The 27902-nt window shown below is 37.3% G+C and overlaps 1 protein-coding gene across 3 annotated transcripts in view; it reads right to left on the bottom strand.

Annotated features, from left to right (window-relative positions):
- The window catches only part of C5 (complement C5), a 99541-nt gene extending 73152 nt beyond the window's left edge, over window positions 1–26389 (bottom strand). For all 3 annotated transcript variants that reach the window (XM_058302465.1, XM_058302466.1, XM_058302467.1), the window contains exons 1-9: window positions 26274–26389; window positions 22071–22263; window positions 19499–19661; window positions 13862–13932; window positions 10873–10964; window positions 9047–9129; window positions 6236–6326; window positions 4038–4152; window positions 940–1066 (exon numbers count right to left, since the gene is read on the bottom strand). In XM_058302465.1, the coding sequence (XP_058158448.1) occupies window positions 940–1066; window positions 4038–4152; window positions 6236–6326; window positions 9047–9129; window positions 10873–10964; window positions 13862–13932; window positions 19499–19661; window positions 22071–22263; window positions 26274–26338 (1000 nt within the window). In that variant the 5' untranslated portion in view covers window positions 26339–26389. The remainder of the gene's footprint in view (window positions 1–939; window positions 1067–4037; window positions 4153–6235; window positions 6327–9046; window positions 9130–10872; window positions 10965–13861; window positions 13933–19498; window positions 19662–22070; window positions 22264–26273) is intronic.
- Between the last annotated feature and the right edge of the window lie 1513 nt (window positions 26390–27902).

The raw sequence follows: 27902 nt of genomic DNA, 5'->3' as shown, positions 1-27902 counted from the left end.
TTAAAGATCTGAAAGGGCCAGCGGGATCATCTAGTCTAACTTTCATTTTACAATTAAAAAATACTAGGGTCCAGTGTAGATAAATTATTTGTTCAAGTTTAGTTGGGCATTCAATATAAACCTGAGAGTGAGAGTATAAAGAATATTAATAATCAAGGCATCCCAGAAACAAGACAACCTTACTGAGCTTGGAGTAATAATTGGTAACCATTAAAAACCATTGGAGTGGGGTTGAAAGAACTAGACAAAATATTGAAGATGCTGAAAAGTAGGAGGAGGACTCTTGTGGTAAAGAAGGAGGAAGATGGGGAGGGAGAGGATGAGGAGGAGAAGGACAAGGAAGAGAAAGAGAAGAGGAGAAGCAGCAGCTAGCATTTCTATGGCACTTACTGTTTCAGGGACTTTGCATATATTGACTGATCCTCACCACAACTCTATGAGGTATGTACTATTATCACACCCTTTTAGAAACTTATTATCTCCAATTTTAAATACAATCCCTGCATATTACAGCTGAAAAAGGCTTTAGAAATCATTTAGTTAAACTCTTTCCTTGTACAGATAAGAAGACAAACAATAACAGCAATAACTTCATTTATATAGTACTTTATCAAACATTTAAAAATACTTCATCTCATTTTGATTTTGATTCTTACCAGGTGAGAACATTGGGTACCAGATGTTCAAGCCAGATAGCCTGCAAGCCACGTGGGATATTAACTCAACAGGCCTTATCCCCATTTTTTACAGTTGAGGTAGTAGGGACCCAATGACTAGAGAATAGCAGAACTCTACTCTTAATCCCAGTTTTTAATGTCATAAAAGTAAATTTCACCATGAAAGAAAATAAAATATAAAAGAACCATAGAAATTATCTTCACCTTTAAAATGCTGTCTAAATATTTCCCAAGAGAAAGTTAGGGGAAAAAAACAACTTACCAGTAGCCTCTATGACTGTTACAGCAATATAAAGGTACTTGTTGTTTAAATCTTCTAAACCATCATATGACAGTTCTTTAATTGCAGTTTCAGTGTCAAATGTGACGTGAGCAATTCCATTTATCAACTTTTTAAAGGGAGAAAATGGAAGAGTTTTTCAGCAAAGAACGTACAAAGAAAAAGTAACAAAATCTGCTTTTACTAGCTTCTAAGTTGAAGGCAAATGTCAAAGGAATGGTCTGTCATCACCAGTAAAGTAGATAACTGAGTCCACAATTAAGCACAGAATATTATTTTCTCATTTATTTTTATGGAATTCTAGGGATGGGAGAATCTTGGACATCATATGGTTCAAAATTCTTTCATTTTACAGTAAGAAAATTGAGGTTCAGAATGGCTATGTGACTTATCCAAAGTTACCTAGCAAGTTAGGGGCAGAGATGACACTAGAACTAAAACCTCTTAAGCTCCCTTCTTTCCTTTATTAACTCAGGATGTGTCCGATATAACAGGCTGACAATTGTCAAGAGCAGGGCAGACACAGGCCATCTGACAGGGGAAAGCTTGGATTTCGTGGAATGTATCTGTAGGTTCCTAAGGATCTCTGTGAGAAACTCTGATTTAAGAGTGAAAGTTTATGCGGTAAAAAAATATTTCAGTTATGAATTATTGCTGCAAAAGGGCTTTGTCTTTACAAAAGATTAGCTATTTATTTAAATTATCATTAAAGTTAAAATGTAAAAGTTAAAGTACTTATGGAACTTCAAATGCTTAGGGAGTTCAGGAAGCCCCAAGAATATTATCATAGATGCTGAGAAAGGCCAGCAAATGTAGTAGAGATTTCTGCCCTAACTATTATTTAAAATCTAGTCTCATTATGTAATATGATTAACCTCGGCAAGTTGGGGGATACTGTAACAGTTCAATATTTAAAGTAAACACTTGCTCTTTGTTTTGTTTCTAAAGCTTATCTATCTCCATTTTAAAAGGCAGGTTTATAGACGTTAAGGAACCTAAAGGACACTTACTCTTAAAAGAAGGAAATCAAATGATACTTGAGCGTTTAAGCAGATTCTGAGTCAATACAGGTGCAGGGCTGGGGCAAAATAGTACTTTATAGTTTCCCTCTCCAAACATGTGAGGTTTAAGCCAGGCTAAATCATAACAATCATTGAGTTTTAGAGCTGGAAAGTGGTAGTGGTGAAGGTAGAAGCCTGGTCGGGTAGAACTCAGATGTCCTATGGATCTTTCGACTATTTCTGGTCATTGTCCGGCAGCCTTGAAGGGTAAAGTAGACACCGAAGACTGGTTTGTACTGTGAAGAATAAGTGAGGCCAGGAATGCATGTATCTTTCCTTTCAACAAACAGAATAACGACTTCAATCCTCCACTCTCCTTTCACAGCATCATAAAACTAAAGCAGTAGAAACGACCCCTGGGATTCCCTAGTCTAACTCTCTCTTGTTTTATTACAGTGAGCAAGCCTGGGCTGGTTACCATTAAATGTTTTGTCTGAGGTCACATAGTTATAAGCAGATTCCTGTCTCCAAGGAATAAAAAATCTAGTTGGGGAGTTCAAGACTAAGTACCTGAAAACAATTAGTCATATTAGGCAGAATAGAAGTAAATCAGAATTGGCTAGGAGGAATGACTAGCAGCCTTTGGGGCTTGGAGCTGCCTATATGTATGAGTCCCAGGAATCTTTCATATTATTTAACAGAGATGGCTCTTTGCAATGCTGGAATCATTATCTATCTTTCTAGACTTCTGAGGTTACTTCTGTCCTCAAATGAAAATTTGCTGGTATTGTGATATTTAATTTGTGCCGGTCACAAATTTAAAAACATACAATGGGGAAAAGGATATGGGATTAAGTCATATCATATTATTTACTTATTAACTAATACTCTAAAGTCAATTTTGCCTTATTATTTCTCATAAAATTGAGAGACCTGACTCTAGCAATTTTTGTCTTATTTAGTTTTAAATCTCTAACATGGGGTCTTAAATTTAAAAAGGCATTTAATTTATATCTTTCATGAATAAAGCTATTTGAAAATGTAAGGCCTAAATAGCTGATGACTCAAGCTACATGAGCATGCAACAGAAAGCAAAATGACATGAACCATGTCATCTGCAGTATCATGTCAAAGACTCTGAACAAGGGAAGAGGGGGACCAGGGCTCTGATTACGGCTCCAGCAGTCATTAACCCTTCGCCATAGACAAATAGCATCCCTACGCCACATTCACTCTTTCACAAATATTTTTAGAGCACCTACTGTTTTCCAGGAACCATGCCGGCTCTGGGCATATAAAGGGAACAATTCAGACCCACAAAGAATTTAGTGCAGAGAATGAAAGAAAAGTAAATAGGCTACTACAATACAGCAGGGTCTCTCAACCTTGGTATTATTGACATTGTGGACAGGATAATTCTTTGTTGTGAGAAGCTGTCCTGTGCATTGTAGGATGATTAGCAACATCCTGTCTTCTACTCACAAGATGCCAGTAGCAACCCTGCCCCAGATGTGACAACCCACAAATGTCTCTGGATATTGCCAAATGCCCCCCTGGGAAGAGGGGGTACAAAATCATCTCTTGTTGAGAAGCACTGCAATAAAGTGTGAAAAGTGTTTTCATAAGAGAGGTTCAGGGTCTGTGGGAGCAAAAGGAGGGGCAACTAGTTTAACTGGGAGGGGCCAGGGAAGTTTCCCAGGGAGAGGGTGGCCATGTGGAAACTTGAAGAATGAGAAGGAATTAATCAGGCAAAAAAGGGCAGGGAGGGACAAAGGAACAGCATATTGCAAAGCCCTGAAGGCCAATAGAGTATGATAAGTCTGAGAAACTGGAAAGACTAGAACAAAAAGGGAGGAAAGGGGAGAGTGGCTAAAGATGGGCTGGTGAGGGAGGATGCAAAGGAGGGTGGACTCTATCTTAAGGACAATGGGAAGTCAATGGAGAATATTATGTTGCAACTTCCACCCTTATATAAAATGAAGGATCGAACTAGATGACTCTGAAGTAATTTTCCCTCTCTAACATGCATGACAGAAGCATACATCTTCAAATCTGAGTAAATGCATCTTAACATCTTACCATTGTGGTCTGCATTGCTTTTGACATCATTTCTTTTAGATCATCTTTTAAGTTGTGTCTTATTCCAAAAGAGATAAAAACTTCAGCCTCAGTGACTACTTTATTATAAAAGTATCTGTCAAACAATAACACCATAAAATGGGTTTTCTAACATGGTTACAACAATAAGATTCAGATAAAATGTTACAATTTGAAATTACATAAAGCACTTGAAACTCTTTATAGTGTCTTCTATCCACTATGATATTTCATCCTCATAAAGCTGCAATAATAAAGCTACAGGACAGAGTTTTATTACTAGGTGCTAGATGAAAAATTGAGCTTGGGGAAATCAAAAGACTCAGGTCCAGGGCGCTTTCTACAGGCCACGTGCTTCCTTGATGATTTTGATATCAGTAGGGAGTTGCTACCTATTTTCTTTTAAGTCTTTAAAAGGATCCTTATTACTGGTGTTCTGCTGGGGAACTATTGTGATTAGTAAGGGAAGAAATTGTAGTAGTGATGTGGAGAGGGTGGCCACGGTGGGTGCTGATGGTCAGGAGAGGGAAGAAGAGATACAATGTGGGGGCATTTTCAGGATTTGGAGTTGTCCTAGGTGGTGCTGCAGGGATGGATGCTGGATGCTGTGTGTCCTGTCGTGGCCCACTGGGTGGACTGGGGGAGAGTGTGGACTACAAGGTGGACCACTGTCCTTGTGCTGCAGCAGTTCTCCAGAATGTATTCGCTGGGTGCAGTGGATGTGCCACAATGATGGAAGAGTTTGTTGATGGGGGAGGGGTGGCATGTGTGGGGTGGGGGGTATATGGGGACCTCATATTTTTTTAATGTAACATTTAAAAGAAAATAAAGAAAAATAAATAAATAAAATAAATCTCACTATTGTATAAGGTAAGTTATTTGTTATAATTCTAACTACATATTTCCTTTGTAATTTAGAATTAAAGCAATGATAAAGGAAATCTTCTGCACTGCAAATATTACAGTAGCAAAAGTTAACTCTCCTTATTCATAGTTGAAACGAAAAAAACCTATGTCTCCATAAAAAGAATTCAGTTTCTATAATTCTCTGTCAATTGAGCCTTCTATGCTGGTTTAGACAATAGACAAACACTATCTTTAGAAAAGAGTTTTAGTAAGAGAGGCAGTATGAGGTTGTGTTTGAGGGCTTGGAAACTATCATCAGAGTGGCTGCGTAACTTACTAGCTGTGTGATTCTGGGCAAATTGCTTAACATTTATGTTCCACGCTTTCATTTGTAACATGGGTATAATAATAGTATCTATATTGTAGAGTTGTTGCAAAGATAAAATGAGCTAATGCAAGCAGAGTGCTTAGAAAACTATCTGATAGATATAGTTATATAAATTGGCTATTGGTATTAATAACGACCTTAGATTGTCATTTTTAAGTGCCCTAGGTCTTGTGGTAAATTGCTTGCAATGCTAACTTCAATTCTCCACCTCTTCCTTTATCTACTCTCTTGGCCACTGCTTACGTGTAATGGGTATGTATGTGTGTGGGGAGTCTATTTCCTCTGGGCTGGCCTTGACTTGTTTGGACAAAAGAATAAGTTGGCAGTGACAGTGTGCCAGTCCCAAGCCTAGGTCTCGAAAGGACTTTTGTGCTTTCACTCTTTCTCTCTCTTTGAGCCTTGTGCTGCTACAGGCTGACCTGATGGATGATAATAGAAACACATGGTCTGGTCATCCTTGCAGTCCAGCCGACTGCCCGGCGAGTGAGTAAGGCCTCCTTAGACCTGCCCACCACTGCAGCTGCATGAGCAAGTCCTGCTAACGTCAGCCTGGCCCAGACAAGCAGAACTTCCCAGCTGACCCGTAAACGGTTGTGATTTTAAGGCACTGGATTTTAGGGTAGTTGGTTAGGCAGCACCGATTGACTGACACAGTCATTTTAAAAAATGACAGGAAGTGAAGTCTTCTATCTCAGTCCCAGTATCCTATGTCACACTGATTCCTAAACACACCACGCTGAGCTTAACTATTTAGGAGTCTCTGTTGGTGAATAACCAACATACATAATCAGAATCAGCAAATAGACTATAGGCATGATGTCAGTAAGTCAGTTCCAAATTCATGGCGGGTATTGCTAATAAGTCACCGATCTAACTTTGGGCAACTATCAGCAATCAGAGGTGGCACTCAATCTAGCTAGATAATCTGAAATAATAACTTTCTTACCTGGCTTTTATGGCAATTTCAAAATTCTTAAAGTTTTTATAACTGATGAAATTATTTTCTGGTTCTATTGTGACAGAAAAATGTGGCAACACTGAAAAGAAGAACAGAGACAATATTACCCTTTCTAGTAGAGGGGCCTCAAGTATAGAAACCAGTTATACTTTCCGGCATAGTTGGATAAGCTGTTAACATCATCACAACACCTTCTTTATCATCTTCATCATCATCATCAAAAACAACAATAGCTCTGGGAAGCCTTCCCACTCCACCAATCAGAGGTCAAGCCTCTTTGCTTATATTTTGATTAGAGCATTTATTATAGGCAGATTTTGATTTGTTTGATTTGTTATGGGCAGGTGATTATTTCTTCCACTAAAGTATGGGCTCCTTGAAAATAAAAAACACTATTATTTATTAATCTTTGTTTATCTCCCTCTCACCCTTCTCATATGTGTTAATTACTACATAGGCTCAACAAATGTTTATTGAATTAAATTGAAAATAGAAAAGGAAAATTCTTCCTTAACAGTTCCCCTTTTTGTCTAGTAGATACATTCCGTCCAATGTCCAAAACACCAGCATCGAACTCTGACTTTGGTAAAGAAGACAGTGCTTACAGTCTACTATAAGAAAGAACGTCCATGCAAAATTTAAAAATCAAGGCAAAAAAGGAAGTTCTAGATTTTTTTCCTATCTCTTTAGTATCTTGATTGCCCAAGACGAAACAACTTAATATATCCAAATGCCACTGTCTTCTCTTTAACCTGACTCAGACAGTGTACCAGGGTTTATGGATCCTAATTCTGTTAAGCTGCACGACAGTGAATTGAAAATTGGGTGAGTGGGTAAACTTGATACTGTGGAGAAGCAAAGACGAGCACACAAGAGCAGGTGAGATAGTTGGCTTCAGCTATGGCTCATGTGTGATCTAAATGATGAAGGCTTGAGGTAAAGGAGCAAAGCAATTTACTACTCTGGGCTGCATTTCTGTTATCAAAGATCAAAGAAGGATGTGGAGCACCAGGAAACACTTCAACCTTTTATCAAATACTTGCCATTTGGCAAGCGCTCTCCTATCAACAGCCCCTGTCCTTCTTGAGTTCACAGTCAAGCAGGGAAGCCAGGCATAAAGAAATAATTACACAATAAACACTTAAAACCTACAGTGGTGAAAACTGATGTGAAGAAGTACAGGGGATCCTACCCAAGAAAAAGAATTCAGGAAAAACTTCCCTAAAGAATGGCTTTTAAACAGAGACTTGAAACACAGGTAGAAAGTGGCCAGACAGTGAGGGAAGTGAAAAGCATTCTAGGTGGATGGGACATCATGTGCAAAGGTTGCAAAGATGGAGGGAGGTGGGATGGAGAGTGAATAAAAGGAGGATGGGAGAGCAGGTGTAGCTCAGTGATTGAGTGCCTGCTTCCCATGTAGGAGGTTTCAGGTTCAATCCCCAGTGCAACCTTAAAAGAGAGAGAGAGAGAGAGAGAGAGAGAGAGAGAGAGAGAGAGAGAGAGAGAGAGAGAGAGAGGCTGAAGAATAGGGAGACAGGGACCAGCTCAAAATGAGGAGTTTGGTTTTCAATATAAAAAGAGTAAGGAGAGCTGATCTGGCTCAAGAGCTTGAGTGCCTGCTCCCTATGTATGAGGTCCTGTGTTCCATCCACAGTACTGCCTAAAAGATAAACAAGAAACAACAACTTTCATTGGGGAGTGGATGTAGCTTCAGTGGTTAAGCACCTGCTTCCCATATATGATGTTCTGGATTCAATCCCTGGTCCATCCTAAAAAAATAAAGAAAGAAAAAGAAAAAGAAAGAGGAGCTTCTGAGGACTTTTCAAAAGCAAAATAACACCATCAGATTGGCATTTCAAGATTATTTCGGCTAATACCAAGGTAGAATGGCTTAGAAGCAGAGACACCAGTTAGGAGGCTTTTGCAGTAGTCCAGGTGGGAGCCTGGTGATGGCATGGATGAAGGTGGACGCAGATGGTAAGAGGTGGATGAATTCCAGATACACACAGGAAGTAGCACAAATGCTTGCAGGAAGGGTGACTGGTTAGGATTTTAATTTATCGAGAGCCCATACTCTTTAAGATGGAGTTTCTATAGTAAATTTGTTTTGTCACTGGTTTGCTTGTTAATTGATAAAGTTGGTGTAAGTATTTATTCTTTTCTATATCATTATGAGTCTAATGAGGGCATAAAACACGACCTCAAATAGAATGTTACATCTGTTAAGAAAGCTTACAAATATTCTAGTAAACTACTATGGGAAATGGAAAGATTAAAATATTTCTATTATTAGTCCATTCAATGGGATTGATTTAAAAAGGAGACTATATTAAATTTCCAAAAAAAAGTAACAGGGATTTGTGAGCCAGAAGGAAAAAGAGCACTGGACTAGGAGTAAGGAAACCTGGTTCTGTCACTAATTGGTTGTAAGGATTGAATAAATTATTTATTAGTCTTACTGGATTCCACCCCCTTCATATCTGATTGTTTAAGATTCTCCTAAAATCACACATCTGGAAAGGACCTCGCCCGTTGAGCTTCTCAGGGTCTAGGTCTTTTCTGCCTCTATGGTGAGGAACACACTCCGCAGAAGCTGATCTCCTTGCTCAAGGTTAACAAGGGGACGCGGCAGCTGGAACGTAGGCTTTCAAATAGCCACACCCCCCCCAACCAGTACTTCTGACAAGCAGCCTTCCTCATCTTCATCTATGAATGGTTTTGCATTGAGTACATTAATGAAAACAATTATCGCAAAAACCTTAACTTTTTATGGGAAAACTTGTAATTATCAGAAATTACCATATTCTTTAATTTCAAAATATGTGGTTCCAGTTGTGGAAAAGTCCTCTTTATATTTAGCCCGAATTGTCCATACACCATATCTGTGGAAGTAAAATGTTAAAAATTACGGATGTCATCAAATATTTCTAATTTACCTGGTGAAATCTAATCAATTTCTATTTTAAAGAGGAAAAAGTATATAAAGATGTATATAGCTTAGTAAAGTATTTTATTTGGTACAGGTTTTAAAGCAATAAATAAAACTATTTGAACATGGTTCAAAGAGAAAAATAAAACCCAGGTTTGATTAGCAACTTTCATTCAAAAATATTTACTGAGCACTAGATCCAGCATTGGAGATCAAAAGTGAACAAGATAGAACAGTCACTCCTTCTGAGAGCCAAGAGTCCACAGGAGTTCATATTTTGAACTGCTCTAATTATTAGCAGTTTGGACTTGGGTAAGTCACTTAACTTCATTTGTAAATTGGAAAAAACAATACAGACCTTACAAGTTGGTTATGCAAGCAATAACTGTTATTATTATGGTTGTTATAATTATTATCATCATCACCATCATCAATACCACAAATATTTACCAACTTTCTACTACGTTGAAGGCATTGTGCCAAGGGCAGGGATACAACAGCGAGCAAGACGGACAAGACCCTAGCCCTCAAAGCACTTACAGGGTAGTGGGGAATAAAAAGGCAAGCAAAAGAATAAATGAATCATTACAAAATTGAGATAAGTGCTATGAAGGAAATAAACAAGGTGCTGAGACAGACAGTAAAAGGAAGGGAGGAAGATAGTATGCGAGGGATGGGTTCTTTGAATAGAATGTCCTAAAGAAGGAGAAGAAGCCAGGCTCGGGAAGAACAGATAAAGCACAAAGTGTGGAGAAGTTACTGAGGCGGGAAAGTCCTTGTCAGGAGAGCCTACCAAGGCTGAAACATAATCTGCTACCGGGCAAGTGACACAAGATGAAGTTGGAGAAATGAGCATAGTAATAAAATAATAGGTTCATTTCTGCACTATGGAGAATGTAGTATTTCAAGAAATTCTACCTTCAAAAATTATACAAATTATTTAATCCCTCACTTTCATTCACATGTCTTGAAAATTTTCAGTACGGTGAATGAACTGCACAACCCCTTCTGGTCAACAGAACAAAAGTGACTATAAAAATATTTGCTTTAAGTCATAGTGTAGCCATTTATAGGTGCATCTGTTCTATCGGAACTACTCTAAGTTCCTTGGTGGCAGAAACTGTAGATTCTTCTTTTCTATTTTGCAACTCTCACTCCCATAGTGTTTTGCACATACCAGGAATGTGCTTCCTAAATATTTATTATACTGAATTGTTTAAAACATGTTCTTGAATCTTAAGATAAGGCCACGGAAGAAATGGCTCTGAGAACATCATCCCTCTTGGATTCTGAATTTTGGGTAGTCTATGCCGAGAAAGACTAAAGAGGGCCAGTATTTTATAACACTCAGATCGAGCGATGGGACCACACACCCACCTTTTAGAGTGAAAGTCTGATAGAGTCCCTGAGGTGTGGGAGGGTTGATGGAACTATTTTTTGCCATTCTCAACTTTTAGTTCTGTATGTAAAGAGGAGTGGTAAGAAGTAACTGTGGCTGGGGGGGGGGGGGGGGGGAGGAAGGAACTGAAGCTAGCGTCTCATTAGACTTAAAAAAGATTTTGCATAGCTACATTTTTTTTTTAATGACACCCTTTGGAAACGCTAGGTGGCTCCATTTTACTGGTTATCTGCTGCACACCAAAAGTTCCAGGTGCACTTTTTAGAGAAAACGTCATTAACGAATACTTTAAAATACTTAGGATTAGATGGAATCTTGAAGTCCGGAAAAGAGATAATTCCAGTATAATCATTTTCTTCTACTATGTCAACTTCTGATCCCTCAGGATCCTTAAATAAAAACAAACAGACAACCTCAAAGCACAGAGACCACATTTTAAAAATGTAACTGATAATATGATATTTGCTTTACAGAAATATTTACCAACAAATAAACATGTTTTCAAATTAAGTATGAAGGGAAGGTCATTTAAATGTTGTGGAAGGCAAATATGGTTCATTTAAGCCACTCCACTCCTTTTCAGAACCTCCCCTATCTCCTGCCTTGCAAAAACAGAAAACAGAAAAGAAAGGTATATATAAATACATATATAAACCAGTATCTAGTTATCCTAGTCTCAGTGATCTAGAAGAGGCTTGACTCTCTATTGCATAGCTAAAATAACAAGTATTAAAAATGTAAAGAAAACAAAACATGTTATTATTAACCAAATGTGAATTTAGTGGGCTTTATAAATGTCAGAATCTAAATTTTATATATGTCCATTGAAGCTTTCCAAAGTGACTATGCTATAAAATGTATTTCTTAGCTAGACATTTTATGAATGTGCAGTATGGACATTTCGAGCTTGATAAAATACCCAAAATGTCTGAACAGTCTTGAAAGTTCTCCTAAAGCTTCCTCATAAACTTCATTTTGTGTTTACATTAGAACATTAGTGAAATGAAGTTTGGACTTTCCTTGGTCTTTGGACTACATGTGGAAGTCCATTTTGGCCTTAACTCAGAAGCATAAATAACAATACCATTTGCCACCACAGAAAAATTCATGGTTGGGATTTTAAACATCTCAACTCAATGATCTATTTCAAGCAAGAATTAGAATGGTAGCTAAATATCTTCCTAGCCATTCTCCATACCTGAAGTCCATCATGCACAATGCTTCTAAGATGATCTCTTAAAGGTACTAATTCAGGATACTTCTTACACACTGAGTCCTCAACAATCTCTTAAGAGACCTTCCCAGTCTATTTGGCCTCCTCTCCTCCTAGGGGAGCTGTGACACAGGACTGTTGACATCCATTCTTCCCAGCATCATGCTAGCGTTCCCTATCACTTAGTTCAGCCACAGAAAGGGGCAGGAGGTGGAATAACGAACATCTATCCACATTTCCTAGAGAACACTAGGACCGAAAAAGGGCAGGCTCGCTCATGTTGCCTCTCCTTAGTTCTCTTCCAGACTTCCTGAATCAGTCAGTCCATTCATTTATTATCCCCATTTCTTACTTCTTCCTGCCCCTGTAGCTTAACCCACACTATTTCCTACAGAAGATGTTCCTCAAAACAATAAAACTCAGTCTGTTCCTTTCCTCAAGATCCAGCTCTTTTCCTCTGTCATTCCCCTAGTCCATTCCAGAAAAGGGTTCCATCAGTCCCTCACTCTATCCCCATTCATCCGCCCTCTGAGCTCAGGTTTGGTTTATAGTCTACCAGGTTTTGTTCTCTACGATCTATTCTTGCGTACATATCTGTTGTCCTAAATTCAAATTCCTGGGTTCCAAAGGAAAAGATTCACAGCACATTGGCCCTGTTTTAAGACAACCCAACATATGCAGACCCAAGGTTATAGACTGGTAAATCTGCACTGAGTTTGACCTTTATCTTCACTCTGGGAAGCTGTTCCTCCTTTCCATCAGAGCCCCTCTTGCCTGCGTCCTCTCCCCACCCGCTGGCGCCAGCGCCTGAGAGGCCTCTCTCTGCATCCTCCTGGGGCCCAACCCCACCGCCTCTCCCCGCATCAAGGTTTCTGCAGCAGCCGGATGGATTTCCCTTACTGCTACAAATTTTCCTCAGCTATCGCTGCCATCCTGTGCGTGAATCCCTGGGTTTAAATCTGTCGTGGCTCCTACAGTCTGCCGCCCGACGTCTTAACTTCTAGCTGTGGTTACCCAAGACTCCGGCCTTGTTCTAACTTTTAAAATCTTAGTTATCCTCCGTTCCTCAGGAATGCCTCCCCTCCGCATCAGGTTGCTCTCTTTTTGTCTTATAGTTCTGGCTCTCTGCTCTCTTTCATTCCTTTTCTAGAAATCCTCCTACTTCTTCTCCACATCTCCACATTCAAATCGCTCCTCTTCCTTGAAGCCTCCCTGGGCCTCTGTGATTTCCCTCTTTTCTGAATCCTAGAACGTGTAGTCTAAAACAAAAAGTTGTCAGCCACGATCTTGGGACACTCTAGTGCTTTACAAGTAATTCATTATAAAAGATTAGGTATTAAAACTTGGGAAAGGCTTTATGATTTTTTCAGGTAGAAAAGATTCAAAATTATTCCTACATATCACTCTTTTTAACTTGCATTCTAAGCTTTAATTTTCTTTCTGAGAAGGAGAAAATGTGCCACAGCCTATAGTGAAAGAACATTACTACATACCTACTGGCAACGGGTCAGGCAGTTATGACTGATTAGAGTATTTTTATTTCTCCACAGAAATTTTGTAGGAGTGTTGACACAAACTGGGTAAAATCCTGAGAGTTTATTGCACATGTGCACATCATCTCTTATGTATCATCTCTGAGAAACGGTTGATTATTGATCTTACCTCGTGGTTGAGCGCTATTTTTCACATGTGTTAAACTGTTAGTTACTAAAGTTCCTTAAATGTAAGTACTGTGGATTGTAACTCTTTATCTAGAATTGTATAAATAAAAAACTTGTACGTAATAGATATTAAATTATTTCTTAGTGATTGATTTATGTTGTATTATCACCAAAGATGTATGTATATGATTTCATTCAAAATCCTTCAACTTGTTGAGATTTAATTTTCATGAGTTTTTCACATATGTCTCTTGTAGAGGGAAAGACCTACAATGCTATACTCGCAGCTGGTATTCAATAACCATTTATGGAACATTGAATGATTTAGTATGGTGTGAGGACAAGGTTAGGGAATGATGAGTCTTGTCCTGAAAATTAGTTAAATTAGTCTTTAAATAAATAACATACTTACTATGAAAGTTAAGACAGTTTCTCTTTTGGCTGGCTTCAAGTCATCATTCAATGAATAAACTCTAACCTTTACTGTAAAAGTAATTGACATTATTAAGAACTCTGCTAAACACAAGATTAATTTGATTTTTAAAAATTATCATTCTTAAAAGAGATGAGCCCTATTAAAAAAATTCAATACACAATTTATACACAAAATGTCCATATTTTAAAAAAAGAAAGTGGTTTGTAGACATACATTATAAAAGATTCTTTTCTTTTAAAGAAAATCCTTTTGGGTTCCTATAAATAGATACCTCTCCTAGTGCATTTAAGGTATGGTTCATTTTATTATTCTTTATTAGAATATATTTGCATACAACTTTTTTTTGCATACACCCATAGTAAAAAGTTAGGTATACCTGTAATTAAGCCATTGTTTATCAATAATTTCCTAGTAGCAAAATAATGTCACCAATTATATCATTATATGGGCACATAATACATTCTCTCAAACTAGATTTGAAGGTTTAATGAAAAATTACTGTAGTTTAATTCAGATATTACATGCTTTTCCACTTATGAAACCAACAAGGCTTCAAATTAGTTTTTATTGTTGCTACAGTCAGTTTTGAATTTTGACTTTCATATATACGTATTCAGCCAGATTCTACAACTGTTTTCTTACTGTCTAAAGAGTAAGCGGTAGGGACTCAATAACTGTCTCCTTCCATTTCTTCTAATCAGTTAATATATCCTTACTCTATTTTTAAGCAACAGCATCCATTTAGCTTTTAACTCATAGCAGTTTTAAAGACAAGCTGGGGAAACGAATTTGGCCCTACCATATAGGAGGTCTAAGGTTCAAACCTCGGGCCTCCTTGACCCGTGTGGAGCTGGCCCATGCGCAGTGCTGATGCGCGCAAGGAGTGCGGTGCCATGCAGAGGTGTCCCCCACGTAGGGGAGCCTCACATGCAAGAAGTGTGCCCTGTAAGGAGAGCCACCCAGCACAAAAAATGTTCAGCCTGCCCAGGAATGGCACTGCACACACGGAGAGCTGATGCAGCAAGAGGGCACAACGAAAAGAGACACAGATTCTGGGTGCCGCTGACAAGAATATAGACGGACACAGAAGAACACGCAGCGAATGGACACAGAGAGCAGACAACTGGAGGTGGGGGGGAAGGGGAGAGAAATAAATAAAAAATTTTAAAATCTTTAAAAAAAAAAGCAGGATCCAACAACGGGGGGCTGGGGTGGGGAGAGAAATAAATAAAAAATCTTTTAAAAAAATAAAAAATAAGGACAAGCTGATTCTAGTTCCTTTCAATGGCATAATGTAATTTCTCTAGGGTTTAACTGATGCTTAAATTTCATGGTCAAAACTTTACCCACAAACTAAAATAGAACCAGCACCATAAACTCGATTTCTTTTAAAGGGTCAATAATATTCAAAACCTTATACAAGAAGTCACATTAAGTCCTCTAAAATTGGTTTTGATGTGGGCTATGGGTGGGAGGCTCTTTGTCTCTTCAGAGATAACCTAAGCTGTCTGACTTGTGGGTGTGAGATGGTAGGAGGCTGTAGTCCTGCCCTTGGTGACCATGGCAACGACTCCAGTCCCAGGAAACAGTTTAACAATGCAAGGTCTGTAAACTTTAAGTATTCAGGGGAAATGCAAACCAAATATGCTAAAAGCTTATCTAGAATGTATGAAGTCCATGCTAAAAGCTTACCTAAAATGTGGAGGATATATATGCTAATTCAAGCCTATTGAGAACTGAAACAAAGGGACCATTTGGCCTTTCCTCTCTGTATAAAAGAAACCCGAAAGTCTTGTTGGGGGCTCGGGATTGAAACAGAAAGCTCCCGAGTCCGGCCGGCCGTCAATAAACCATTTTCCCTTCTCAAAATCATTGTTGAGTCCTGGCCTCTCTACACGCAAATAATTGAACCTCTCTCAAATTCTACAACAGTTTCACTAAGGCCATAAGATAAAAGCAAAATGGTTAGTAAATCCTCCACATGCTCGCCCTTCTCGCATCTCATCTCTGACTTCAAATCCTCCCTCTTGCCTTGGACACACCCAGCCCAAGCCTGAGTGTCAATGAGAAGCTGCCTGAGGCAGTTGGCTGTAATGGTTGGGGCACAGGCCCTGGTGTCAAAAACTTTGATTTCACTCCTGCCTCCGCTACTTCCTATTGTGACCCTGAGCAGGACACTTAAGCTCACTAAGCCGTAGTTACCACATCTGTAAAGTAGGAATACTGGGAGCTGCTTTGCAGTGGTGTTGTGAGGACAAAATGAGACAAAGCTTTTGCATAGCCCAGCACACAACAAACAATCAAGAAGCGTTTATAACTGTTATAATGTCATCATTACTTCTTCGATCTCTTTAGTTTCTAACCTAGTTTGTGTTTAGGTTAGAAAATTAATCCTGCCTTTACAACAATGGCATATCTGAGGCAAGATTAACCAGATGTTCTGTACTAAAGATATGGCTTATTAATTAAAAATTATTTATTGAATGCCTTTTATGTTCCATGTACTATTCCAGACACCAGGGAAAAGTGTTGAGTCAAATCAGATACAGAAGTCTTCTAACTGAGTGGAGAAGGGAGGAAAATGCATCATGGTACAAGCATATGTAAAATTCCAAAGATGTGAAGAGCTACAAAGGACACATGTCTGGCATCAAGACAGTGTGGACCAGACAGACTTGAAGTAGTTGGGAAGGTGGGGGAGGATGGCCCCTTAGGGATCCTGCAGTGACCGTAAGGTTGGTAGGAGGAAGGACAAAGGAGAGGTAGGAATGGACGACACAGAGGCAAGAGATTGTTACACCTGTGTCAAGAGGGATGGGAAAATGGTGCGAGAAAGGAACTGAGAGCAGGGCAGGTTGGCTGGTATCCACAGGTGAGGGGGACTGTGGTGGGTGATGAGGCTGGGGAAGAAGGCAGGAGACACATTGCATGAAATTGAAGGATAAGGCCTTAAAGTTTTAAGCCTTTAACCTAAAGATGTTTAAACTAAAATTCCCTCAAGAATCTTCAGATTAACTGTGTCAGTCAAGACATTGGTGCTAGAAACAGAAAGATTTAAATCAATTTTAAAATTTTTTCCTTAAGGGGGCCAACGTGGCTCAGTGGTTGAGCACCAGCTTCCCACACACAAGGTCCTGGGTTCAATCCCCAGACCCGGTACTTAAAAAAAAAAAAAGGAAAAAAAGAGCAAGCTTTTGTCCTGAATGATACTGCAGGGACAGATGCAGGATATTATATATTTTGCCATAACCCACTGAATGGATGGGGAGAGAGCATAAACTACAATATAAACTATAATCCATGCTGTGTACAGTGCTCCAAATTGTATTCATCAAATGCAATGAATGTACCACACTAATGAAAGAAGTTGTTGATGTGGGAGGCATGGGGGGGTGTGGGGAGTGAGGTATATGGGAACCTCTCATATTTTTTAACGTAACTTTGTGTGTGATCTGTGTATCTTTAAAAAAAAAAAGATAATTTTAAAAAATTTCATATTCTCAAAAAAAATTTTTTTCCTGTAAATAATTACTTATATTTTGTGTAAATAAAGCTTTGGCTCCTCCATAGAGTAATTAATTATGGAAAACACTTTCTCAGTGCTCACCATGTTCTAGGCACTGTTTTAATTGCTTCATATTTATGAATTCACTTCTTCTCACAACCTCCCTCTGAGGTAATTCTTCATTACCTCCATTTTATAGTCGAAGAAAATGGGCACAGAGAAGTTGAGTAACCTGCCCAGGGTCAAGCTAATAACAGCCTAAGCTGGGATCTGAACACCAACAATCTGGCTTGAGTTTGCATTTAACCACTATATTTCATCAGTTTTCATTAGATGGCAATATTTAGAGGAAAGTTCTCTAATTTTCCTCTATGACTGGAATAGATGAGAATACCATATCTTCTTAAAGTAAGGTTCTGATAGAGAAATAATAAGGAAACTGTTCTTAAGGAAAGCCTTGACAATTAAATTAAGGTCCAAGGCCCTCAGCACCAGACTCCTTATTGGACAAAGACTGAGGACCTTTAGTGTAAGGTAGTGTTAACAGCACCCAATTAATGAAGCATCTATTAATATGGGAGGACAAGGGCAAAGATAGGTTTGTCTCTAGCATGATTATGTTGAAAAGAAACTAAGCCTTGTGAGCAGGGACTGTTTCCTTTTATACCAAGTCATCTTCTTGGAGTCAAGGAGGTGGTACTATTCTGGCAATGGTATTCTGTCCAAGATGATAGCAATATTCCCACTGTCTCTGTGCCGTTCCTTTCTAAGTCCATCATGCAGATATTCCTGCTGAAAGTGTTAGTGCAGCCCCATTCCTTCCCACAACTGCCATTGTCAGCATCAACCAAAATTTAGCAAGTAGCCACAATATGCAAAGCTTTTCAACAAAGCCAGAGTCCTTCCTCCCTTCTCGCTGCAGCAGCAAAGCCTGATGAGACTACACAACCTCTCCAAACTGCTTCTCCCCTTTCTCCCCTCCGTACATACTCCTTTCTCATAATTTTATAATTTCTCAAAAGGTAATAATGGCTGGAAGGAGAAATGGGGGAAGCGAAGGGTTTGCAATCACATAAACATATTCGGGCAGCATTCACACTTTTCTGCACTTTACTTTTATTTCATTGGGAATAAGTCCAGTCATTGCTCAATCACAGGGTTTTGCCTGGCTATTCTGCCCTTTTTCCCTCTACAAGAACCATGGATATGAATCAATGTTCTAAAGAAAATTTTCTTACGTGGATCTCTTCAGAAAAGCAATATCCATATATTTCTGTGATGTACTTTATTCTTTACTGAAACGTCTGTTTTAGATTCCCTAGAATTGGATTTGTTTTCTAAATGCCAGGATTAGCTCCAAAGTCAACAAAAATTTTTTGTAAGCACGTCTCTAAAATAGATTACTTTTCTACTGCCAAAATTGTATTTGTAATTAAGTCTTATATCTGTTCAATGAATAAGATTCAACACTACATTTCCACTCAGAAGTTACTGTTAGGGCAGATAATGTAGTTGATTTTGCAATCTAGTTAGCAATTTCTACATAAATTTAAAATTAAAATGTCATTTGTAAGTGTAAAATGCATTGGGAATAGAAACGCTTTTGAGCAAATTGAAAACCTCCACTTAATTTCAGGTTGTAAAAAGCTCTACAGGGAAACGGACTTGGCCCAGTGGTTAGGGCGTCCGTCTACCACGTGGGAGGTCCGCGGTTCAAACCCGGGGCCTCCTTGACGCGTGTGGAGCTGGCCCACGTGCAGTGCTCATGCGCACAAGGAGTGCCCTGCCACGCAGGGGTGTCCCCTGCGTAGGGGTGTCCCCTGCGTAGGGGAGCCCCACGCACAAGGAGTGCGCCCCGCAAGGAGTGCGCCCCGTAAGGAGAGCCGCCCAGCGCGAAAGAAAGTGCAGCCTGCCCAGGAATGGCGTCGCCCACACTTCCCGTGATGACAACAGAAGCGGACAAAGAAACAAGACGCAGCAAATAGACACAGAGAACAGACAACCGGGGGAGAGGGGGATTAAATAAATAAATAAATCTTTAAAAAAAAAAAGCTCTACAATGTTGTGTCAGTGTTTCCCTACAGAGAAAGAACCCTCTAACACCCTACCTGACTGCTGTGGAGTATATACAGGTTTGTCTGTATGAATGAAGAGAAATCCATTATCATAAGTTATTGGCATTTTTTTTGATTTTGAAAAATGCTTTGATACAACGTCCAAATATACATATGAAACTGGGTTTTGTCCTCCAGGCAGTTGTTTAGGTTGTATCTGTAAAAGACAACATTGATGAAAAAGAGTACAAACATTTTAAGGTAATGAAACACGTTGGTTTTCTAAATACCACTGTAATTTCACTAGACAAAAATGATTATGTGTATCTACTCATTTACAAGTGGTACAGGAAGTAGAATAGTAAATAAAATTTCCCCAAGCTCTTTAGTGTCCTAATGTCATAATTAAAATTTTAGCTTTAAGCAAATAAGTCTTTTGGGTTCCGCGTTTCCTAAATTTTATACACATTTAGTAAAACTACTACTATAGAAGCCCAGCTCTCTTAAACAAACTTTCACTTAATCAGCTTGCTGGATTACCCCATGTTCATTCCCTTGATTCAACATCTGACTAATATTCAAGACACTTTGTATTACACATACACATTTCTGTACATGTTGAACTGCCTGCTTTCCAAATTATATATATATTATAATGATCTACTTAACATTAAATATATGCACATTGAATACATAAAAAGTAATAAGAGAAAGAGAAGTGTTTCTATGAAAACTTAGGTTTTGGAAACATGGGATAAAAGTTAATCACTAAAACCAATGAATGTGGAGTTAGATTTTTGAGATTATTATAAAAGCTTGGGAAAAATCTACAAAGATTCTGTACTCAGATTGCTTTGCAATGTCTTTAAGTTCTTTCTTCACCTTGAAGAACAGAAACTGTAAAAGAAAGATGATTCATTAAAGGTGTAGTTTATGAAATAAATAAGATCTGAAGCTTCAGCCAGTGAATCCTACTTTCTACTATATGTAGGACTCATCTACTATATGTAGGACTCATCTACTATACTAGGACTCATCGAATCAGAGAAGGGAGTACCTACTGAAAATCCTTTGGAGAAAAGGATTGTAATTCTTAATAAACCTAATAAATCAAAGTATTTAAGTGATTAGAACATTTACCATCAGGAATATTAATTAAAGAATGCCTACATTTAGTTAGTGCTTATTTATATCAGCAGTGTTTCTCAAAAGAGTAATATACTGGGAAGCGGACATCGCTCAACTGATAGAGCAACCATCTACCAACTGGAGGGTACAGGGTTTGATCCCCAGGGCCTCCTGACCTGTGCGATAAACTGGCCCACTCGTAATGCTGTGGTGCGCTAGGAGTGCCAGGCCACGCAGGGGCGTCCCTGCATAGGGGTGCCCCATGTGCAAGGAGTGCACCCTGCAACAGAGCTGCCCCATGTGAAAAAAAAGCTCAGCCTGCCCAGGAGTTGTGCCACACACATGGAGAGCTGATGCAGCAAGATGACGCAATAAAAAAGAGACGCAGTTTCTCAGTGCCGCCAGATAATGCAAGTGGACACAGAAGAACACACAGTGAATGGATACAGAGAGAGCAGACAACCAGCGGTGGGGAGAAATAAATAAAAAATAAAATCTTTTTTTAAAAAAGAGTAATATATGGATCCCTTTTCAAAGAAAATACATTTTGTAGCACTTACGGTGTTGTTAAATCAACAAATTTAAATATTAATTTTTATCACAATGTTAATATGTACAAGTCTAAAACTAGGGATAAACTTATCTTATGGCCTTTTATAATTATAAAATCAAAACAAATTTACAAAATAAATTCAAACAAACTATAAAATCAATAAAATTCAAAATGTAAGCTCTTTATAACATTTCAAATTTTGATTTCTTTATAAAGAACTTACTTTAGAAAAACACCAGTGTAAATGAACCCAAATCCTCCTTCCAAGACTGATATTCTTTGATTTGATAGTTCTCTATTTTGGGATTTGTATTGGAATTTAAGACAATTTTTAATTCTACTTATTCAGGAAACTTATAAGGAAAAATTATTTTGAATTCAGTATCAGAATTGATAATAATAAATGAGTTGCAAGCACTTCTCTAACCAATCAAAACTAGTGTCTTAATAGAAAGAAAAATGATTTAATCCAAATGTTCTTTCTATTAACTGCAGGTTGTCAATGAGGGATATTTACTTTGTAATCAATAATTTTGTGAGTTTTGGAAGCTATAATGGTAGCATATTGAAGTTTAAACAAACGATTGTTCAATAGCATCCATGGGTTTTTGTGGGCAATGCACTACAGATCAATATGAATAAACATATTTCTCTATTTCTTTGTAACTATAATTTTCCCAATAAGCAAGTATTTTCAATTACTCTCCAAATATTTTCACCTTAATAAAATTTTCTTTAAAATATATATGCACTGCTCAAAAGCAGACACAATTCTTTTATTTAGAATTGCCTTTTGTTTATAATTTTCATTAGTGACTGACAATCTAATAATCACACAAGGTATAGTGGTATAAAGGATTACATTTCTATGTTATCAATATTTGAACTTTCTACATATTTTATTGAGAATATTCTGTACAAAGAAAATGAAGGAAGGGTACATACCGTTAAGATTGCAGAGTTTTGGAATTTATTTTCTGGGGATAAGTTAACAGAGTCAGAAAAGTAACTAATTTTTTTATCAGGATAACTTTTAATAGAGATTGTTGCATCAAATGCTTCAGTGTATCCATAAACTTGAATTACAATATTCTCAGATGCTCCAACACGGAATACTTTTGGTGCTGAAATGACATATCTGTTGAAACAAGAAAAGAAAAGGATCAGTATTTTTATACAAATTATTTCCTTATACTCTGATATTTTTCTCTTAAGAGAGTCAGATTAAAATAGACATGTTCTCAACTTAGTGATTTTTTTCTGTCAAAATGTATTTGTGATCTACGATAATTTCAGCATAATTTCCAGGAATAAATAAGCTTGTAATTGCAACCTGAGTAACAGAGAGGTTTAGTTTACATTTGAAATGGAAAGAGCACTTTCAGGGAGCAACTGCAACCAGGAGAGACTTTTAACGGTATTGACCGGAACATGTAAATAGATAGGGTCAATATTTTGCCCAATTAAGAAAAAAAGCAACATAAGCACCAGGGATTGGATTCCAGCTCTAGTATTTGCTGATTGAGAGACCATGGTAAAGTCACTAACCCTCTGTCAGGGTAAAACAAGTTACCTGTGAAAATATCACCTTCTTTATCAGGCTGTTGTAAGAATTAAATGAGAAAATGTATAAGGAAGTGTCTAGTGTGCCTAGCACTCAATAAATGTTGAGTGATTAAATTTCACTAAATTAGTTGAAAGGATGTAATCTTAGAAGTATTTTGTTATAGTAGTAAGCGGACAGAGAAAAAGAATATAACCGAGCTGGGGGGATGCATTTGGAAATGGAAGTAGTGATGGAGAGCCTTCAAGAGAGAAGAATCATTTAACAGTAATGACAATAACTAAGAGTAATTGAGTAGTTATCATATGCCAGGGACTCATAGCCCTTTTCATACAACTCTTTCAGTCTTCACAAGCCTATGAAGAAGATGCTATTTCTATTCCTGTTTTACAGATGATGAGAGGTTAACTTGACCAAGGTCACATGCTTATAAGTGAATGAGGCAGGACTTAACTGCTCTGGTCTTTATCAGTGGTTTTGTGTAAATTGAGGTCAAGGTTACAAGCTGTTAAGTAAAATAAAATAGCCGCCTGTACTGGGCATTGCCAGGAGGGACCACTTTTTGAAAAATCCTTTTTCTGAAAACAGAAACAATTGACCTGCCGGGGTTTTCTGAGAAAATGGAACAATGGAAAACACCCTACAGAACTGCAGAGAAGCAACCCCTGGTGGTGAACCAGCTTCAGTTCAGGAGCAAAAGCTGCTAAGAATGGACATACCATACTGATCCATGTATATCTACTCCCCACTTTGTAAGACAACCCCCCATGTAAAATGGAAACTAAACGTCAGCCAATCTTCCTTGTTTGCGTCCACATTTGCCCTATATAAGGTTCCCTTTTTCACTACCTTGGTAGAGAGCTCTGTTCCACTTTCACTTTGACGCTGCCTGATTTGTGAATCTTTTGTTGCCCTAGTAAACTTTAATAAAATTTTTGAATTACCTCAGTTTATCATTGACAAAGTTTTGTTCACAACCACAGACATTTCCTTTAATTTTATTTTTCATTTGATTTATACAAGAATGGAAGTGAACCTATATAGATTTTTTAAGTACTAATTTTTAAATGTATGATTTTTCCCCAGGGAACATAGTTTGTTTTATTAAATGAAAACTTATAAAAATATGTTTATTATATATCACAAAAGTATCCAATTTGAATACATAGGTTATTACATAGAAAAATAAGTGTATCTCAACCCAAAAGAGCTTAGTGATTGACTAATTTGAGTGGCCACACAGGTATGCTCCTCTTGGTAGAATTATTGCACTCTCCTGTCAACCTATGACATTTGAGAAGTCTCTAAAAGGCAGCAAATCTTTAGTAACAGTAAAATTAATTGGGAAGCAGCTAAATCTTTTAAATCATCTGGCAGTTTCCTATACGACAACTAATTTAGAACCATTTATAAGAAATTGAAAAAGAATCTTGAGCATTCCAACTACCATCTGAATTCCCATGTGCTTAGCAGGGGACAGCAGAAAATGAAAAAAATTAGCCTTGGTGATAAGACAAATTTAGTGAAACTTACCACTCTATGAGGATGTTATTATTATCCCCATTTTACAGATGAGAAACTCTTAATTAACTTCCCCAAAGTCCCACTGCTAATAATTTATAGAATTAGAAATTGAACCTAAGCAGCCTGTTTCCAGAATTAACACATTCAACTTCTATACTAAACTGAATTTATCAAGAATTTTACAATCAGAAAAATTTAGAAAAAAATACTTTTTTAATTTCAGTGCTCTTAAAAGTTTTATGTTTTTCAATTTAGTATTGTTTTGATTTTCAATTATCTATGTGGTAGTGGAGAAACATAAAATAGTCAGTGTTTGGGAGGTTCTAAATTAAAAGATAGTTTTATAAGCACTGTTTACACAGGTTTTGATCCTTACTGATTTGTCAGTAGCATAATCTATCATTATGAAGAACTAAATACTTTTCTTAATTTCTTTCAATAACTGCAGAGGGATCAGGCCACTGGCTTACAGAAAGGCAAAAATTTTACTCTCCCCTCTACCCAAAATATTTCTTTCCCAGATATTCGCATGAATATTTTCCTCACTTCTTTCAAGCTCTGTTTGAGTGTCACATCCTCCGAGAAGCCTTCCCTGTCAACACTTTTAAATAGAGTCCTGTTATTTCTTTATTCTCTTACTCTCCTTTACATTTTTCTTTATATATAACTACCTGACTTTATTTATTCAGTCATTCGTTTGTTCACTCATTCATTATTTGCTTCTTCCACTAGACTGCAAATTCTAGGAATTGTCTTTTATTGACTGCTTTATCTCCAGTGTCCATCACAGGACAGGTGCTCAATAAATATTTGATGAATTAATAGATTAGTTGATTGAATGATTGATTACCATGTCATAAACTTTACACTCTCACTTTTTCAGAGAAAAAAGGGCCAGTACAGGGTAATCGAAAGAATTCATAATAATTCTGGATAAGATTCATGAGGCCTTGGTGCTAGTCTTAGTTCCACCACTAATTTGAAGTCAATTAACCACAACCTCTCTGAGCTTCAGCAGCTTGTCTGCCAAATAGGAATAAGTAAAAACTACCTAAAGCAGGGGTTTTAACAAGGGGTGAGTGAGCTTGAATTGAAAAAAAAAAAAAAAACAACATTATTCTTGTGGGGACATGTTGGTGCAGGTGTGATGTATTTATTAAATAATACACAGTATAGTGTGGACTTAGTAAGGGGTCCATGAGTTTTCACCTCACTGGCAAAGGGGTCCCTGGAACAAAAAAGGTTAAGAACCCCTGACCTAAAGTAGTGGAGTAGTTGTGACCAAAGATAAATAAGGTTATGGATAGAAGAGACTATAAATATATGATATCCTATGTTTATATTTTACATATATTTACACATGTAAGATTATGACAAATTGGGGAAAAAAATTGAAGTGGGAAGCAGGAGACCATACTATGAGCCCTATTTTTTTTTTCTCTCTTGCTGTATGACTTATGGCAAGTCACTTCCCCTAACTGAACTTTAGTTTCCCCATATGTTAAATGAGTAAGTTTGATTAGTTAATATTTACTTCCTTTCTAGTGCTAAAATAGTATTTCTTGATATGAGATCACTATTTTAAGATATGGTTTAACACATACAATATTTCAAAATTAACATTAAAAATTATGAAGAATAAGCTCATACATTTTAACGTGGTTACTCAAATGCTTTTCAAACCACTGTATTGGAATTACCCCCAACATAATCACTGTATTGGAATTACCCCCAACATAATCCTTGCTTCATGATGTAGAATAAGCAATAAATGCCAAGAAATTGTATTATCTTGAATTTTATTTTGTATTTCTTAAGAGGAATTTGAATGACCATTTATTTAAATCTTTATGATTAACCCTCCTTAAAAGCAGCCATATTGTTAGCCCCTCATCAACTCAAAATACTTCCATATTCTTCCTATTCAGAGATGAGACTATTCACTCAGTTTTCTCTGAAGTAGAAATTTAATTTTCAAGTCAACATAGTCTGCTGAATTTACTTTTTCACTCATCACAACTAAGATGCATTGAAAAATGAAAATAGGTGGTTTTACTTACGTTTGTTCCTGTCCCCAACTTTTCCCCAGGAACATTAAAAAACAAAGTATGCCCAAAATGTCCATGGCAGGAGGTAGTAGTGAACCATGGATAAAACCTGCATGAAGTTACTCTCCTCCTAAATAAACTGAGCTTGAAGAATTTGGCTTTCAGCTCTCTAGTTAATTATTAATGTCAGAAAGAGACACCTCTAAGTAGGAAAATTAAAATTGAAACGAAAACAACCTTTTAATGCCCAGGTAAAAAGTTAGGATGTATTTTACAGGAATTTATAGCTAAAGAATTTATTTTGATTAATACAAATAAAGTGACTCTAAAATGGTAGTTTGGTACTAAAATCAACAGGCAAATCACATTGCATCTGGCCTTTCCTTTCTTGACTTTGGGCATTTGCTTTGACCTTGTATCATTTATGGATATGCCTCTGGTAGAGCCACTCTGATACTGATGGAGATCCACCTGGAATCAGTTTTTTTTTTTAATTAAAAAAATTTAATTTTATTTTCAAAAATAAATAAATATTTATTTATTTATTTTAAAGAAGCTTTAGATTACATAAATGTTACATAAAAAATATAAGGGATCCCCATCTGCTCTCCTCCCTTCCCCTCCCCCACTTTCCCACATTAACAACATCCTTCATTAGTGTAGTACGTTTGTTACAATTGATGAACACATATTGAAGTATTGCTACTAACTGTGGATTCAGTTTTAAATTGAGCTGATTCTAGAGAGGGTGTGATCTGGACAGAGTTCACGAAGTGGTCCTTTTAGAGGAGTCCTGAGTAGAAGGTCCTTAGCCCTGGAGATGGCCCAAGGATAAACTGAGTCTGAAAAGGGTATCGACAGGATAGTTCTTTGATCTTTACTAAGGTTATATTAGGCAGAGCAAAAACTATGATTGGCAATGAAAATGCCATGCTGATGACTCTGGGCATCATTCTCTAGGAAATAAGTAACCAATCAAATACTTCAGAGTAAGGAATGGATTCCTCCAATATCTATTAATTCATACACCACTAATTCAAATTTTGCAAAGATTCAGATATAGAATATGCATCTTTAAAAAAACCCTCATACCTTTCATTGATGGTTTTCATAGTTTTAATATAAGAACTCTAGAAATCTCCCTGCAACAACTCAGCCCACTAATTAATTTAGAATGACATGAAAGTTTAAGATTTATAATTAATTTTTATATTTTATGCCCACTAGAAAAAATTTTTACTCCTTTTTATTTTATTCATACCCATTTCTACCATAGTCTATAATATGTACTCTATTTTAAAGCAATAAGACATATTTCTCTAAACATATTTCTATAATTAAGCTATTTTATGATCATGTTGACACTGCTTGCTTTGAATTTAAAAGGTTCTATTGTAGCAACTCTTCAGTGCTGAATTCATTAAGAAAAAAAGGGAGCACACAGAAAACTTTAATATACAAATATGACTACAAGTGTCCCTTCCATAAGTTATTGAAATGACAAAAACCTGCCACTATTTTCTAGTCACTAGGGCCCTTTATTTCAAAAGGAAATCTAAAACGATGAAGCTGAATTGCGAAAGATGGGTCAAAGTTAAAACAAACAAAGCATTTTTGCCATCATTTTCGGGAAAGGGAATT

The sequence above is a fragment of the Dasypus novemcinctus genome, chromosome 8 (assembly GCF_030445035.2).
Source record: "Dasypus novemcinctus isolate mDasNov1 chromosome 8, mDasNov1.1.hap2, whole genome shotgun sequence".
Lineage (NCBI taxonomy): Eukaryota > Metazoa > Chordata > Mammalia > Cingulata > Dasypodidae > Dasypus > Dasypus novemcinctus.
Note: the sequence above shows the minus strand (reverse complement) of the source record. Positions and strands in the feature narration are given on the sequence as shown.